A 14,594-nucleotide genomic window follows, 5' to 3' on the forward strand; every position below is an offset into this window, starting at 1 on the left:
ATTGAAGGGGGATTCCCTCCACCATCATATACCCCCTTTTAACTTAGGGCCGGTCCAATTAAGACGAGCTGGTGACTTACCGAGCTGAGAAAGATCTATGGGACTTCATTCTGCATAATTGACGATCTTGAATTACTTAAGTAATGCTTAGTTTTGTTAAATTGTCGCATGCTCAATTTGGTAACTGACGAGATGAACATGTCATTATGTTTATGAATTACCTTTATTGAACAAAACGAGGCCTACAATTTCCAATTCATTATTTCTTCAATAATCATTCCTTCATACGGTTGGTAATCCTGGAGACTCCATCCCGTTATAAATACTTCATTTACATGGTTCGCGTCAGATGGTTGGATCCCAATTCGCTGTACCGACCCAGACGGTTAGGTTAGGTACAGTAAGTTCACCCATGGGTCAATCAGGAAAGACAAAAGACATCATCCCATAATAAGAAGTACGAGAGCAATGTACTTATCCACGGTTAGCTAGTGTGCCAAGCTAACGTTAAGTTTGTTTCTTTTTAAAACTTGCCCTTACGATTGGTTATTCCCGTCTCAGCCTCAACAGGTTTTGAAAGTAATAGTGACTATGACATTGTCTCAATAATTCCGTCCTGCAGTTTGCTTCATTGGTCTCTTCAACAAGCCCATCTTGAACAGCCGAACTTAGTAAGGGGGGAAGTACCTAGGTAGTCTCACAAGCAAATTCAGTGTCAATTGCAGTTGTAACGAGTCCATCGTCGAATAGGTCTAGCAAGTCAAAAACTGCTTTTTTTTTTGTCATCAAGACTTTAATTGGTAGTATCCTGATGCGTATTCTAAAAGCCATCCCTTCTCAATCTTGCTAATGTCGCGGATAAAAATCTTGCTGCCGGTTTCCATCACTTCGTGGAAAATTACCCAATCAGCTTTACGATTAAACATCAAAGAGCTAGGATGCGCATGAAGCGTCGTTCCACCTTCAACATTACGGAAGCTCCCATCGGGCTGCATCCTCGCCGCGTAGGCGAAATAGCCCGTCGTGAGGCATCTTCGAATTTGCTCTCCCTTGTTGGCGACTGATGTCTTGAGGCTCTCGTCTACCGTTATCCCAAACCGTTCCAGGTAGCGTTTCATTTGCGCTCTGATACTCACTGCACGGGTCAAAGCTTTGAAATTGATATGGTTTTCATGACAAAACTTCGACTCCTTCTTGCCCTTGGTTATAAAGGATTGGTAAACATTCAGTAGCGTCAAGTGGTCGCCTTCTTCAGCAGCGAATTTTCGTCTTGAGGACTCCATTTGTTTCTTTTCTCCATCTCTTTGAATCCAAATGGAACTGCCAAGGCTGGTCATGGCTGCTATCGTCAATATCTCACTGAGACAGCCGAATGAAGAAGCCGTCAACAATGTTTTAGCCATCATAGGTTCAACTGCGAGCTCTGCCATCCGCATACCCAACGGTTTTGTTAATTTAGCATACTCATCCAGAGCGCCCAGGGAGAACAACAGTTCTGTCGCTTTGATCATGAGTTCCGCAGGTGGAGGTGTCAGGTAATCGAAGCGCACAACATTATCAATCCCAAGCGCTTTAAGTTGTACAATGAATGGTGCGAGATTGGATCTTTGTATTTCTGGTATGTTCGCATCAGGTAAGACCCGGTATAATTTCTCGGTGTAAAGCCGGAAACATTTGCCGGGTTTCGTACGACCAGCTCTTCCCGCGCGCTGCAAAGCAGCTGCTTTGGAGACTGGGGTTGCTGTTAATGTCTCAATTCCAGTCTTAGGATCAAAGGCCCTTAACTTCACGAAACCCGAATCAATGACATAAACAATGCCATCGATTGTCACGGACGCTTCCGCGATATTAGTTGAGAAAATAACTTTTCTTGTATTTTCAGGTGGGCTGTCGAACACAAACATTTGTTGTTCTGTGGATAATCCTGCATATAACGGTAAGGCTAAGATCGACTGAGATCCTGGGGGAAGTTGAGGAACTCGTTCCCCAACAGCTTGGACCGCTGTGTCAATCTCTTCACGGCCAGTTAAAAAGACTAAAATATCGCCGTCTAGCTCTTTGGTGTGGATATCAAAAACCGTAGATATTGCTTTTTCAACATAATCCTCGGCCGGTGATTCCAAGTAAAGAATGTCAACCGGGTACATTCTACCTTCAAGACTGATTATTGAACCGATTTCATTATTTTCGTCGTCGGAGGGTTCCCGGCTTTCCGACTGCGAAAAGAAACTTAAGAAATCCTCGGCTTGAAGAGTTGCACTACTTATGATTATTCGGAGTTCCGGTCTCCGTTTTCTTATTTTCTTTAAAAGACCGAGAAGAATATCTGTACTTATAGACCTCTCATGCGCCTCATCGACCATAATCACCGAGTATCGTGATAAGAGCGGATCGACCAGAGCCTCTCGAATGAGTAAGCCGTCAGTTAGGAATTTGATACGAGTCGCAGCAGATGTTACATCCTCGAATCTAATTGAATAGCCGACCTCCTTCCCAAGCTCGCAGCCAAACTCCTCGGCGACTCTGATAGCTACGGTTGTAGCAGCTACACGCCGGGGCTGTCGCCTATTAGTACGGACCACCGAAAAAAAGAAAAAGAGGAGAATAAAAAAAGTGAGGGGTCCTACCTGTGTAACACCAATTATCTTACCGTCAGAGCACCATCCCGCGTGCTCGAGAAATTGTGGTATTTGAGTAGTCTTGCCGGAGCCTGTCTGCCCTACGACGATAGTGACGGGATTTTTCTCAATTAGATATAGTAGACTATCGTGATGCTTGGCAATAGGTAGTAGCGCCGAAGGCTTATGAAGAGCAGGAATGAAACTCGAATCGAGATCAAAATCCGCCATGGCGAGTCTCTGTAAGAATGGCTCCGAACTATTACTTCACACCTCCGAACTATAAGTCGTGTACTCGAGAATCAGACGTATAAGTGTCATCCATGATTTACCCAGTATCTATACAGGTAATTAAATCTGACTCTGGGTGGATTGTGGCATAAACGGTCTACTATGTAGAATTTAATCTGAATTGAGCACTCTCAACTTGGTGTGCTAGGCAGGCAGGCTGGTAGGTATTCGAGAATTTGCTGTTTGGATTTGGATTTGCTATTGAAGCTTAGTGACATTAAAGATAGTTGTGTACCTAAGTACCCATAAGAAGTTGGACCGGAATAGGATCTGACTGTTGGGAAATTTGTGGCTTAGCATCAAATTAGGTTATGTATTCACTGTGGCTCAGCAATGCCGTGGCGGGGTGGGGGAACGTCATGCGCGTCGCAACTCGCCTGGGCAAGTTGCCCCTCAAAACGCCGAGATAATTAGCAGGTACTGTACCTAGGCTGCCGGGCTACTGGGTAGGTGCCAGTGGGTTGCATGAACGATTATCTATGAATAGCTGTATCATCACCTATTAGTCTCCTGTTTTACCTTCGCTAGGGGCCTGAACAGGCAGACAACCATTCTTACTCAATCCTATTCATAATAAAATAGAGACTTTGACATTTCAACATTAATTATTCCTCCTTCACATCACATTTTCCAGTTACACCTGTTACTTACACTCTGATCAAGATGTCCGCTCCGACTGATGCGGTAAGTAAATTTCGATGATATGATGCAATCAACATGTCGCAATCCACATTCGATGATAATCGCATTTTGCTGACGCCGCGCTTGATTCTTCTAGAGCAAGACCGGCCCCGCCACCACGGCACCCGAATCTCCAACTACCGTGCGCCCGTTCGAGATGGACGACGACGATATCCAAGAGACTGGCGTCCTAGGCGATGAGACCGCCCACCCTACAGCCCCGAGTACTACGGCGGCTACAGCGGCTTCAACGGCCACCAACCCGCCTACAGCTACCGAAGAATCTGCGCCTCCGAAACCTCCTCGACCGCTTACCGAACAGCAGAAGAATGAGATGATTCTAAAAGAGGCATTTCCAGGTATTGAAGCTACTGTCATCAAGGCTGTTCTGATAGCTAGCGGTGGTCAAATCGACCCAGCTTTCAATGCTCTTTTAGGTATGTGTGATGCTACCTACAGTAGAAGCAATTGTTAATTGTAGGATATAGGCATGAGCGACCCGGATGCTGTCCAGAATGAGCCCGCACGCGAGACTGCGCCTCCCCCTCAACCTCCACGACCAACCGGGCCTAGAAGTCCCATGTCGCAATTGGAAGCCGACGAGCTCTACGCTCGACAACTCGCTCAGCATTACGATAGCGTCGGTGCCTACGAAGCAAGAACAACAAATCGTGGCCCGGGTGGTCAGTACCGACGACCAGAGACGGGTTTGAAGCCTAACGAGATGTACGACCGAGAACACAGCTTCATCGACGATGACCTTCCCGTCATTAGGGAAAACCTACGCAAAGGATTCCTCGACACCCAAACTAAAGTCAACAGTTGGTTCACCAACCTAAAGAAGAAGATTGATGGGGAATATGACGAGGACGAGGACGAAACGCAGCCCTCTAAGAACCAACGCCAACACCCACTAGGCAGACGTAGCGGGGAGGGTTCAAGGAGGAGTGCGGACTATGAACGCTACGACGCCGATCCGCAGGTCCTAAGTGATGACTTCGCAGGAATAAGGCTTAATCCTGATGGAAGTAAGTGGCTGACACTCAGATATCACAATACTCGAAATACGCGCGGCTAACAATGATACAGGATCTTCCCAAGATCGCCCGTCAAGCAACCCTAGCCTCCATAGACCACCCCCACCATCTACATCTCCTAGGCCTGAAGGTCGCAAGGTTGCCTTCAAGGAAGGCTTCGAAGATATCGACCAATATGATGCTTCCCCGAGAATTCCTCCCAAGGATAGCAGTGCGACTCCGCCCCCGGGCAAGCAAAGCAAATGGCAACCTCTATCGTCGGTAGAACCCAATCCGATTACAGACAACGATCCCTTTAGCCTCGGCGACAGCGAGGATGAAAAAGATGCAAAGAGTGGTGGGATTAAGATGGAGGCTAGTGAGAGGCTAAAGCAAGCCACAGCAGATGCTATGGCTGATAGTTTAGTCAGCTCTGAGAAGAAGACTGGTGGCAAGGATTAATAGCTAAACTAGATTGTTTCTTGGCGACATGTTTGGAACGTTGAATGAATGATACAGCTGGGTAGCATGGTGCAAACCCATCCTAATGCGTCGTTTACAGGCCTTTCCACCAGCATGGATATCTATTCAATCTGTTTAATCGAGCTTTGACGGCCTGATATTTGAGCCGATTCCCGACTAGTAGGCAGCCACTAGGTATCATATTAGATACGTGGGTGAAATTCTAACGAGTGACCTACCAAACCGGGCAATGATCTAGAACTCGTCTGCCATTCATTGCCTAACAAAGGGTGATTTAGCGACGCTCTGATTGGTCGACTTGTGTCATGGATGACCTGCATTCTTCGTATCCGTACTGTAGTCCTGTATTCTGTACGTGACATTACGTGACATACGCGAGCTTTGCGAGTGGTACTCGGCTATACATCTCCGCAAAGTTCTACACGCACCGAGATGATGGTCCTGCACTGCTACCGGGTTGCGAGGGATCCGGGGTCTTCCAAGTTTCCGAAAGTACATAGCTTCTAAAGCTCCCCTTTTATTACTACATAGCCCCGCAATTACAATGGGTTCAAAAGAAAATATATATAACATGATACCGTCGGCGATCTTGAAAATATTCATGGAGCAAAGGGAGCTGAATATGGATGACGTTCATATCGGCGACGCACATGCTTTTTGACATATTTACAGCATTTTCTCATATAACTTCATTTATGTGGTAAATAATAAATTTGGTCTTCTTTATATATATTTATTTTCTCTTTGCTGTGAACATAATGGCCAAGTTAGCTGAGCTATGGGAGGTCGGTGTGTCCAGCGTTGGGAAGTATGGTGCGCTCGCCATATTGATTTTTACCTTGGTAGGTTTCGAACGAGTGAAGTTTCAAGTATATGATGGTGGCTGATGTCAGACTGCGCGTTATAGGCTGTTGCGTATGAAGTAGCAGGAATTATCTACAACCTCTACTTTCACCCATTGCGCGACTTCCCTGGACCATTGATTCAAAGGGCTTCAAGACTTCCATGGGCAATTCGACATGCTCTTGGTTCTCAAGCTCTTTACACGCAAAAGCTTCACGACAAATATGGACCTATCGTCCGTGTTGGGCCGAATCACTTGACTTTTACCGATCCGAGGGCATGGAAAGATATCTATGGTCATCGTGTTGGTACCGAGGGCGATATGGCAGAAATGCCCAAAACTCGCGTGTTCAACAAGACAATTCGATCCCAGCCGACTTCGATCTTAAACGCAGACCGTGAAGAGCATTCTCGATTCCGTCGAGCACTTTCGCATGGGTTTTCTGATAATGCGATGCGCCAACAGGAGCCAATGATTAAGAAATATGTCGATCTCTTGCTACAGGTTAGTAGTTGGTGATACACCGCCTAATTCATTTCTTTCGAGTTAGGTGATGTAAGGGATGGGCGGCCATTGGAATAGGCTAGTTCATATTACCGGATAGTTACTAACGATCGACCTCACAATAGAGATTACATGAAGAATGTGATAATGGGAAGAAAGCACTCAACATCGAGGCTTGGTACAATTGGACGACTTTCGATATCGTGGGAGATCTTGTTTTCGGACAGTCGTTTCACTGTCTTGACAATGTCGACTATCATCCCTGGATCGAGTTCATATTCAGCAGTATTCGATTCGGTGCTATCACGGTAGCGATGACTTATCTTGGCTTGGGCGACCTCGTGCAATTGCTAGTTAAGTTGGGTGGGAATGCGATTAAAAGAGTACGGAAGTATACCGATGACATGGTGAGGACACGGTTATCAATGGAGAAGGACCGCGACGACCTCTTCGAGGGCCTTATTAAGAGACGTGAGGACTGGGTATGTTAATATTCTTCACATAGGGAAACTAATACTAACCATTTCGAAAATTCTGCAGAACTTATCGTTCCAGAAACTGTCTGCGAATGCGTTCATTCTCGTCCTCGCTGGATCCGAGACGACGGCAACCACGTTATCTGGTGCTACCTATCTCCTATTAACTCACCCAGAGATCCTAGAGAAGTTGAAGAAGGAGGTTCGCTCGGCATTTACCAGTGTCGATGAAATCACGATTAGTTCCGTCAACAAGCTCTCGTATATGCTCGCAATCCTCAACGAATCGCTCCGACTTTATCCTCCCGTCACCTCGGGTCTAGTTCGATCAGTTCCTGAGGGTGGTGAGCAGATTGCGGGTCACTACGTAGCTGCTGGTGTAAGTGAAACTTGGCATGAAAATAGTGGATATCTTACTCACATGTGTCTACGTAGACGTACGTCGAAGTCCAACACTGGTCGATGAACCACAGCAAGGAGAACTGGAAGGACCCATGGGCCTTCCAACCCGAGCGATTCCTGACCACCCCTGAAGAGGCTGCCAAAGCCGGAAACCAGCTTGAAGCTCTACAGGCCTTTAACGTTGGTCCCCGGAATTGTATTGGGCGCAAGTAAGGCACTACCAGGTCCTAGAAATGAGTTAGATCGTCGTATTAACATCGTTCCTAATAATTAGCCTTGCGTATGCCGAGATGCGCTTAATTCTAGCCCGCATTATCTACGAGTTCGATCTGAAGCTATCTGACGACAGCAAGAACTGGATCGAGAGGCAAAAGACATTTGCGCTTTGGGATAGGTCAGTATCCATACCCCTTACGATGCTATGGGGCATATTACCCTATAAATCTGCCGCAGAAAACCATCGCTAACCCCTGAGTCCGGAATTACAGAATCCCTCTTTACGTAAACTTGACCCCGGTAGAGCGATAGTCTGCTTTACAATCAAATAGCATTTATATGGAACATAGAAATGAGTTCTAGCTTATATCAATGGATTTGGTGTAAAGAGTAGGGTGATCTATGCGGCGAAAGGTAGAGTACATGTGAGGACGCTAGGATATGTGTGTTGCAAAACTCCCATCTATAAACCATTGTATCAAAATATACCCCTGTCACGAATCTACGTTGATCATCATACTAAGCTGTTACTTACCTAGGTAGTAATGCATTCTTCCTGGCTGCTTAGATTGGGTTTCCACTGGTATTTTCCAGGCAACCTCTTGCTTTCTCAATAGAGACTATAGTTGATCTATGTATTAAAAAATCCTGACGTTGGGTATTTGAGGTCCAGGATCAGAAGAGGCGATACTTGACGTAGACACCCAACGGATGCGCGCACATTTGGAACTGTGTACCTAGGTAGTTGATGCAACGCTCAATAGCTCGGGTCCAATGGAGAATACCGAATGTTAATGGTAGTTGATTCTCATAGCGCTCTTAACGAGAAATGGGGATAAGGGGAAAGGATTTCATGTAGCTATACCAAGTTCTAGAGTAGATACTTAAGTTTGAACACAGAGAAGAATCTCTGGGACAGATGGGTTCGCCCCCAAATCGGAGGATTAAAAATGTCGAGCTGAAGTACCTACATGTACTCAATAGCGACATGGCACGTGATACCTTGATCAAGGATCTGTCATCACCAGGTCGTCGAAGATCTCCCCAGGGTTGAGATCAGATCTTGCGGGGCATGAGTACTTGCATCATCGTTAAATCCGAGTGAACAGAAAAAGGAGGATTACTGGAACTGTCCACAAAGATGACACAATTGAAAGAAGAGAAGAGAGGGGATATCAAGGAAATAGAGAAGAAAATAATCATATCAACAATGGAGAATGACGTAGGAAATCGGAGGGCCGAAAAGGTTTGGGATGATTATGGAACGGTCGGAGGAGAGCGGCGGAGCACGAGGGGTTCTTTGCCTAGACGCCCGGACGAACCCCGGGCTCGGAGATAGTTCCCCACCCCATTTAGTTTATCCTCAGTCAGCCTCGCGAATGTCATGCAGAGACCACGGGGTGGAAAGGAAGAATACCATTGGCCGGAAATTTCAATGGGAAAGAGGAGAGGAAAAAAGGAAGCCACGATGATATGGTGGATCGATCGCCCAATTGTGGGGCTAGAGCTGCAATTGAAGGAGCTAACTTCTGCAGCCCATTCCCGAAAAACTGAAGTCCGCTGCTTGGTACTCTGTACTTACTGCCAGGATTTGTTCGGGGGATATATATCCGCTATACCAACATCACGAACACCTTTTTTTGAATGGGATTTTTGCCCGGCTTGCCTTTTTCAGTTTTCCAACCATAATCATACGGTAGATATTTACCGATGATACGTGAAGATGTATATTGGTAAGTTAGTGACATTTATATGATGAGGTAAAACGTTTAGGTTGTACAGCGTATTATGTACCAAGTACATTACGACGGTGGTCGCATTTGGCTCTTTAGTTTTTAGGGGCCCCACTGTGGAATACTTACATACGCTACATGCGAAGTCTGTCCGATTGTCCTCTAAAATCCCATTAGTGCTTCAAAGCTTGTCGTTATCAATCTAGAAGCTCACTTCGAAATTCAAACGACGGGCTCGGCCCAACGAAGGCCCATTACGTATGAAATACAGCATTCGCTCGACTCTGGATCCAAACATGAAGCCTAGCCACCAATCCACCCTACGAAGGTGTCAGTGAATCATACAGTCTATACAAACCCATACATTAATGTAGCCGCGGTAGTCTTGTCCCGTCTGTTTATTCTACTTGGTTTGCCCGGTCCCTACAAGGTTGCCAGGAAGCTAGCAGAACATTTACTATTAGCCCCTCGCCGGTTCGAGACCCTAAGGCCATTCCAGAAATTTGCAGCTCACCAGTCCAGTCGCAGTCGGGCTTGACGTCGTGAAAGCTATTCGGCTCAAGAGAGATTCTCCATTTTTCCTGTAAGGTACCTTTCCATCAACCCCTCCACGGGACTCGAAATCGTCATATTAAAGTCTGGGGCACGTCCTCATCAAACCTCTCCTGCGTCACATCCGCGTCCCTTGCACCTATCAGGAGCTTGCTTTTTCTACCACCTACTGGCCAAGGCAGTCCTAGGCCTGTTCATCGGGATCACCAGCCGCTTCATGCAGAAGGACAGTACTACACCTCACCCCGTCTGACCCCCACCTCCCTGTACGGCAACCGTCATTGGATCCAACGCCCTATTGTTTGGGCTGCCGTCTGCAGTTCGTCTTACCAAACTATCCCAGTTGCCTGAAGCTCTAAGCTTCAGTACCGAGGCGCCGTTATACGACCGGTCAGATTGTCGTGAACGTGACCTTTCCTCCATCACTACTCGTTGGTTCATCGATCGTGGAAACCCAGGCCCCTTGTCAAGAAGGTATAGTATACCTGCTGCATTTATTACCTCCGACGCCGTCGTCCCTGCTATATTAGTCTAACCCAAGACTCCTCATGCAGTTTTCCGACGTTGGTGGCTGCAAGTTAGGCGGGAATTCTGTCCGAGAGCTTTGCGCCCTACCGGAGCGTGCCCCCCTCTCTTGACCTTGCCACATGCTTGGATTTGATCCTATCTAGTATTACTTACGTCTAGATTATCAACTTATTCTTCTGCCTGTCTCTCTTAGCCACTCAACGTTCTTCGAGCAGATAGTTATATGACTCGAGGAGATACGTTTTTGAGACCTAGGCCCTCGTTTCTACATTAACCCTACCGTGTTGTCAGTTCGCATCTCATCTTGCTTAGGCCCCCCCTGGTACCACCCGCTCCCCTGCATTTTCGTTACACACGGAAACCCGCTGTTAGAGTCATCTCCATTGAGACACGCCTTTGCCGCCAATCTTGAGGTTCCCGCCTAAGTAAACAGCCTTCACGGGCTGGTTGCGGGCACGCTTGCCGCACCATGTAAGTCAAATCTGTTACTCATAGATTACTCCTGTCCCCCTCCAGTTCATCGCGCTAGAGTATTGCTTTTCTGCACCAGCAGGGGTTACTAATACTTTCTCCAGGAAGTTCGGTAAGCAAATCCAGAAGCGCCAGCTTGAAGTACCCGAATATGCTGCCAGCTTCGTAAACTATAAGGCGCTCAAAAAAGTATGTCAGCCGTTGCTTTATTTACTTGCTTCGTTTTACTTGATAGTATGAATTTTACGTGAGACGCTGCGTCGAAGGGGATCTATCCCATGTTCGCCAGAAACCAGCTTCTCATTCGTACTGTCTTAGATGAAACTTACGTTGCTCACAAAGTGGGATTGTATCACTAACACCAGCCAATAGCTCATCAAGAAGCTCTCTGCTACCCCGACTTTGAGCGCCCAAAATGACCTTCACTTTACTCCCACGCCGGTAGACACCCAAGTCGCTCTGCAGGCAAACAAAGCAAAGTTCTTCTTTCAACTGGTATAGTCTATTGCCTTCTCCTTTTGAAGGGCTATGTATATACGCCCTGGTGAGCAGTGCTCACATTCCGTAGGAACGAGAATTAGAGAAAGTAAACGCGTTCTACCTCCAGAAAGAAGCCGAAGTGAGTAGATTTACAATCTATTTATTTGCACCTATATTTTCGATGCTAACAATCATAAGCTTAAAATTCGACTTCGAACTTTGCTTGACAAGAAAAGAGTACTGCAATCTCGCCAAGGAGTCTCTAGACGCTCCGCCAAATTCACGACATTGGAGGAAGGGTTCCAACAATTTGCCAATGACCTGAATAAGCTTCAGCAATTTGTCGAAATTAATGGCACCGCTTTTTCCAAGATTCTGAAGAAATGGGATAAGACTTCTAAGTCTAAGACCAAGGAGTTGTATCTCTCCCGCGCTGTGGAGGTGCAACCATTCTTCAATGCTACCGTCATCAGCGAACTCTCGGACCAGGCGACGACCAGCCTGCAAGAGCTTGGGGCCTGGGCAGATGGAGATCATGTACCGTTTGAAGCTCGGTCGGAACATATGGTGAGTAGCCAACATCTACTTGGAACGGACGAAGGCGACGTAGATAGTCTGCTGCTCGATACAGCAATTACCGGAAACTTGGAATCCTTAAGAGACCTCCTTACAAGGATGCGAGCTGGGTCTAGTTCACCGTCAGGGATGGATGTCTCGCTGATGGAAAGGGTGACACGCACGTTCCTCGCTGCTATTCATGAAGCGCCGCAAGCTTCCCTAGAAGTCTTACTAGCGACTGGGTTGGTCGACATCCGATCTGAGGATGACATCAACGAGCGGAACTGCCTTCATCAGGCTACTATATATGGAAACTCGTTTGTGTTGAACGTTGGTCTCTCGGAAGGTGTTGAGGTTAGCAGAACGGATGTCTACGGGCGTGTACCGCTGCACTATGCTAGTATGCATGGTCGGTTGGATATGCTTGAACTTCTCCTTCGAGGTAAGGGCGATATAACCCCCTATTCATTCAATATTATGCTGATGTTGAGGCAGCTGACCCAACGACGATCGATCTGATTGACCACGACAACTTCACCCCTCTGATCCACGCGATTATTCACGGGCACCTTACATGCGTACAACGACTTCTCGCAACCTCGTCACGACTAGATCCTGTATCAGAGACAGACCATATTCCACTTAATCTCGCTTGCGAGCATGGATCTCTTGATACAGTCAAGCTACTTTTGGAGCATGGCGCGCAAATACTACCTGATGCTGAAGGGTTGTATCCTCAGCATCTCGTAGCACGATCTGGCCAAACACCACAGCTACTCCGCCTATTGCAAGAATATGGTGCCGATTTAGATCAAATCGATAAACTCTACGGCTGGACCCCATTAGTACACGCGGCTAGCGAGGGAAACGTACCTTGCTTGGAGGAGCTCCTTAACGTGGGGGTTGATCCTAACATCGTCGATGAGAAAGACTTGCCTGCTATGTACTACGCTGCATGGGAAGGGCATCTGGAGTGCATGCAGAAGCTTACGCCGCATCAAAAGGGGAAGACAGAAAGCCCGTTGATGATGCATACAAGCAGTTCACTCTTAGCCCCCATGGGAAGTGGGAATACACCTATTCCCATGTCCCTTGACGCTGATGCCATCCCTATCCTTGAATTACCACCACCGATAATACCTCTACGGCGTTATGGCCACAATTTCTTGGACACGAAGGCCGTTGTCCAAATCAGCTTTCAAGAAGAAGGCGATCACCCATTAGTGTTCTTTCATGATAGCAAATATCCTGCTGCACGATTAACGATCTCCTCCAAATTATCGGATCTCATTCCCAAAAACATCATGTTGCCTTTCCAAGAAGATACACGGCTTGTCTCTTTTCAGGTCGATAACCTTGATACGTTTACCCTCGATTTCGACGTTTTCCCTACTTATGGTGCGAAGATAATAGCGAAGACGGTTGCTCTTCCGAATACGTTCCGAGCTTCCTGGAATAGTTCAGGAAAATGCTGTCTTCCTTTATTCGACCCTCGACTACGGGCCATTGGCCAAATTACTTTCAATACTCAAGTAATTAAACCTTTCCAAGGAACTCCACTAGAGATTACGGACTTTGAGACTTACTGGAAGGCTACGAGTCAGCTCGATCAAAATCCAACCATGTTTGTCACAGGCTCGAGTTTGTCGGGAGATTTTCTTCAGCTATACGTTCAACATACTAGTGATGGCATCCCTGTGGTATGGCCACAGTGGATGATCCAATGTGGCGGCATTGATATATCAATCTCACGATTATCTTATGAGCAATTCTCTACCGTCACGGCGTCCAATCCTGGGAGAGCTCAGCTTCACCTGATATCTTCGCAAAATATCAGTAATATTGCCGACATTCACCACGTCCTCAACACCGCGGGCGTGTCCCTAGAACAGGCACTCTCCCTGCTTCCCAATTCGATGCATGTTGATCTTCAGATTATCTACCCGTCAGAAGAGGAGGAGCGAAGTCTCGGCCTAGGGCCAACTATGAACGTCAACAATTTTGCAGATGCCATACTAACTATAGTTTTCGACCACGCGAGGGAGCAACGGGCGCAGACAATGTCCGCTCCTGATACTGTTAGATCGGTGGTTTTCAGCTCTTACAACCCCACGCTCTGTGCGACTTTGAATTGGAAACAGCCCAATTTCCCTGTATTCCTTTGCAACGATCTCGGACGGGAAGAGCCTAATATCGCCTCGGGTGTTATTAGGAGTAGCGGACGGAGGACATTCTCGGTTAAGGAGACCGTGAGGATAGCGCAGAGCAACAATTTTATGGGGCTTGTTTGCTGCTCTCGACTATTAGTGAGTTATCTCCGACATTTTGATTTCCCCCGGATCATCGAAGGGTCTACATGAGGGGCAATGCTAACATAAGTTTTTTGACAGAACATGGTTCCGGCTCTCGTGGATGCGATAAAGTCGCACGGACTAGCATTAGTGGTCGATAAATCGGCCGAATACGTCACGGAACCGTATCTGCATGCCGACGCATTCCCTATTCCTAAGGGTGTTGATGGAGTATTAAAGGGCAACGGAGTTTTGAGGTTTAATGAATCTATAGACGTATAGGGGGGTTGCGGTCTAGTTAGAGCATTTATCGGTTGTGGCCATAGCTACGGATCCATCCCTATCCATATTCTTCGAATCCGGCTAACGCGAAAAATTGGATGGTCGCAATGGCCATACGCCAATGTGGCTTGCGAGAATTAAAAAGTAAAATGAGAAAAAGTGCATTAC

General features: G+C 46.8%; 4 protein-coding genes across 4 annotated transcripts; 3 read left to right on the forward strand and 1 right to left on the reverse strand.

Annotated features, from left to right (window-relative positions):
* Positions 1-155: 155 nt before the first annotated feature.
* F4822DRAFT_404158 (P-loop containing nucleoside triphosphate hydrolase protein) lies at positions 156-3,159 on the reverse strand. The gene is made up of 2 exons (XM_051458173.1): positions 2,628-3,159; positions 156-2,558 (listed from the first exon to the last, which is right to left on the reverse strand). The coding sequence occupies exons 1-2, from the start codon at positions 2,847-2,849 to the stop codon at positions 786-788; spliced, it is 1,995 nt and encodes a 664-aa protein (XP_051314623.1). The 5' UTR covers positions 2,850-3,159; the 3' UTR covers positions 156-785.
* A 159-nt stretch (positions 3,160-3,318) lies between these two features.
* F4822DRAFT_404162 (uncharacterized protein) lies at positions 3,319-5,489 on the forward strand. Its single transcript, XM_051458174.1, has 4 exons — positions 3,319-3,593; positions 3,688-4,027; positions 4,079-4,618; positions 4,680-5,489. Exons 1-4 carry the CDS (start codon positions 3,573-3,575, stop codon positions 5,066-5,068), a joined length of 1,290 nt encoding a protein of 429 aa, XP_051314624.1. The 5' UTR covers positions 3,319-3,572; the 3' UTR covers positions 5,069-5,489.
* A 160-nt stretch (positions 5,490-5,649) lies between these two features.
* F4822DRAFT_260225 (putative cytochrome P450) lies at positions 5,650-8,097 on the forward strand. Its single transcript, XM_051454560.1, has 7 exons — positions 5,650-5,931; positions 5,997-6,437; positions 6,563-6,919; positions 6,978-7,292; positions 7,349-7,524; positions 7,590-7,709; positions 7,804-8,097. The coding sequence occupies exons 1-7, from the start codon at positions 5,848-5,850 to the stop codon at positions 7,841-7,843; spliced, it is 1,533 nt and encodes a 510-aa protein (XP_051314625.1). The 5' UTR covers positions 5,650-5,847; the 3' UTR covers positions 7,844-8,097.
* A 2,438-nt stretch (positions 8,098-10,535) lies between these two features.
* Positions 10,536-14,437, forward strand: F4822DRAFT_260309 (SPX domain-containing protein). Its single transcript, XM_051454561.1, has 6 exons — positions 10,536-10,815; positions 10,920-11,004; positions 11,188-11,310; positions 11,384-11,434; positions 11,494-12,295; positions 12,349-14,437. Coding segments are annotated over exons 1-6 (2,928 nt in total). The 5' UTR covers positions 10,536-10,813; the 3' UTR covers positions 14,214-14,437.
* The last annotated feature ends 157 nt before the right edge of the window (positions 14,438-14,594 follow it).

The sequence above is a fragment of the Hypoxylon trugodes genome (assembly GCF_022578975.1).
Source record: "Hypoxylon trugodes strain CBS 135444 unplaced genomic scaffold F4822scaffold_5, whole genome shotgun sequence".
Taxonomy (NCBI): domain Eukaryota; kingdom Fungi; phylum Ascomycota; class Sordariomycetes; order Xylariales; family Hypoxylaceae; genus Hypoxylon; species Hypoxylon trugodes.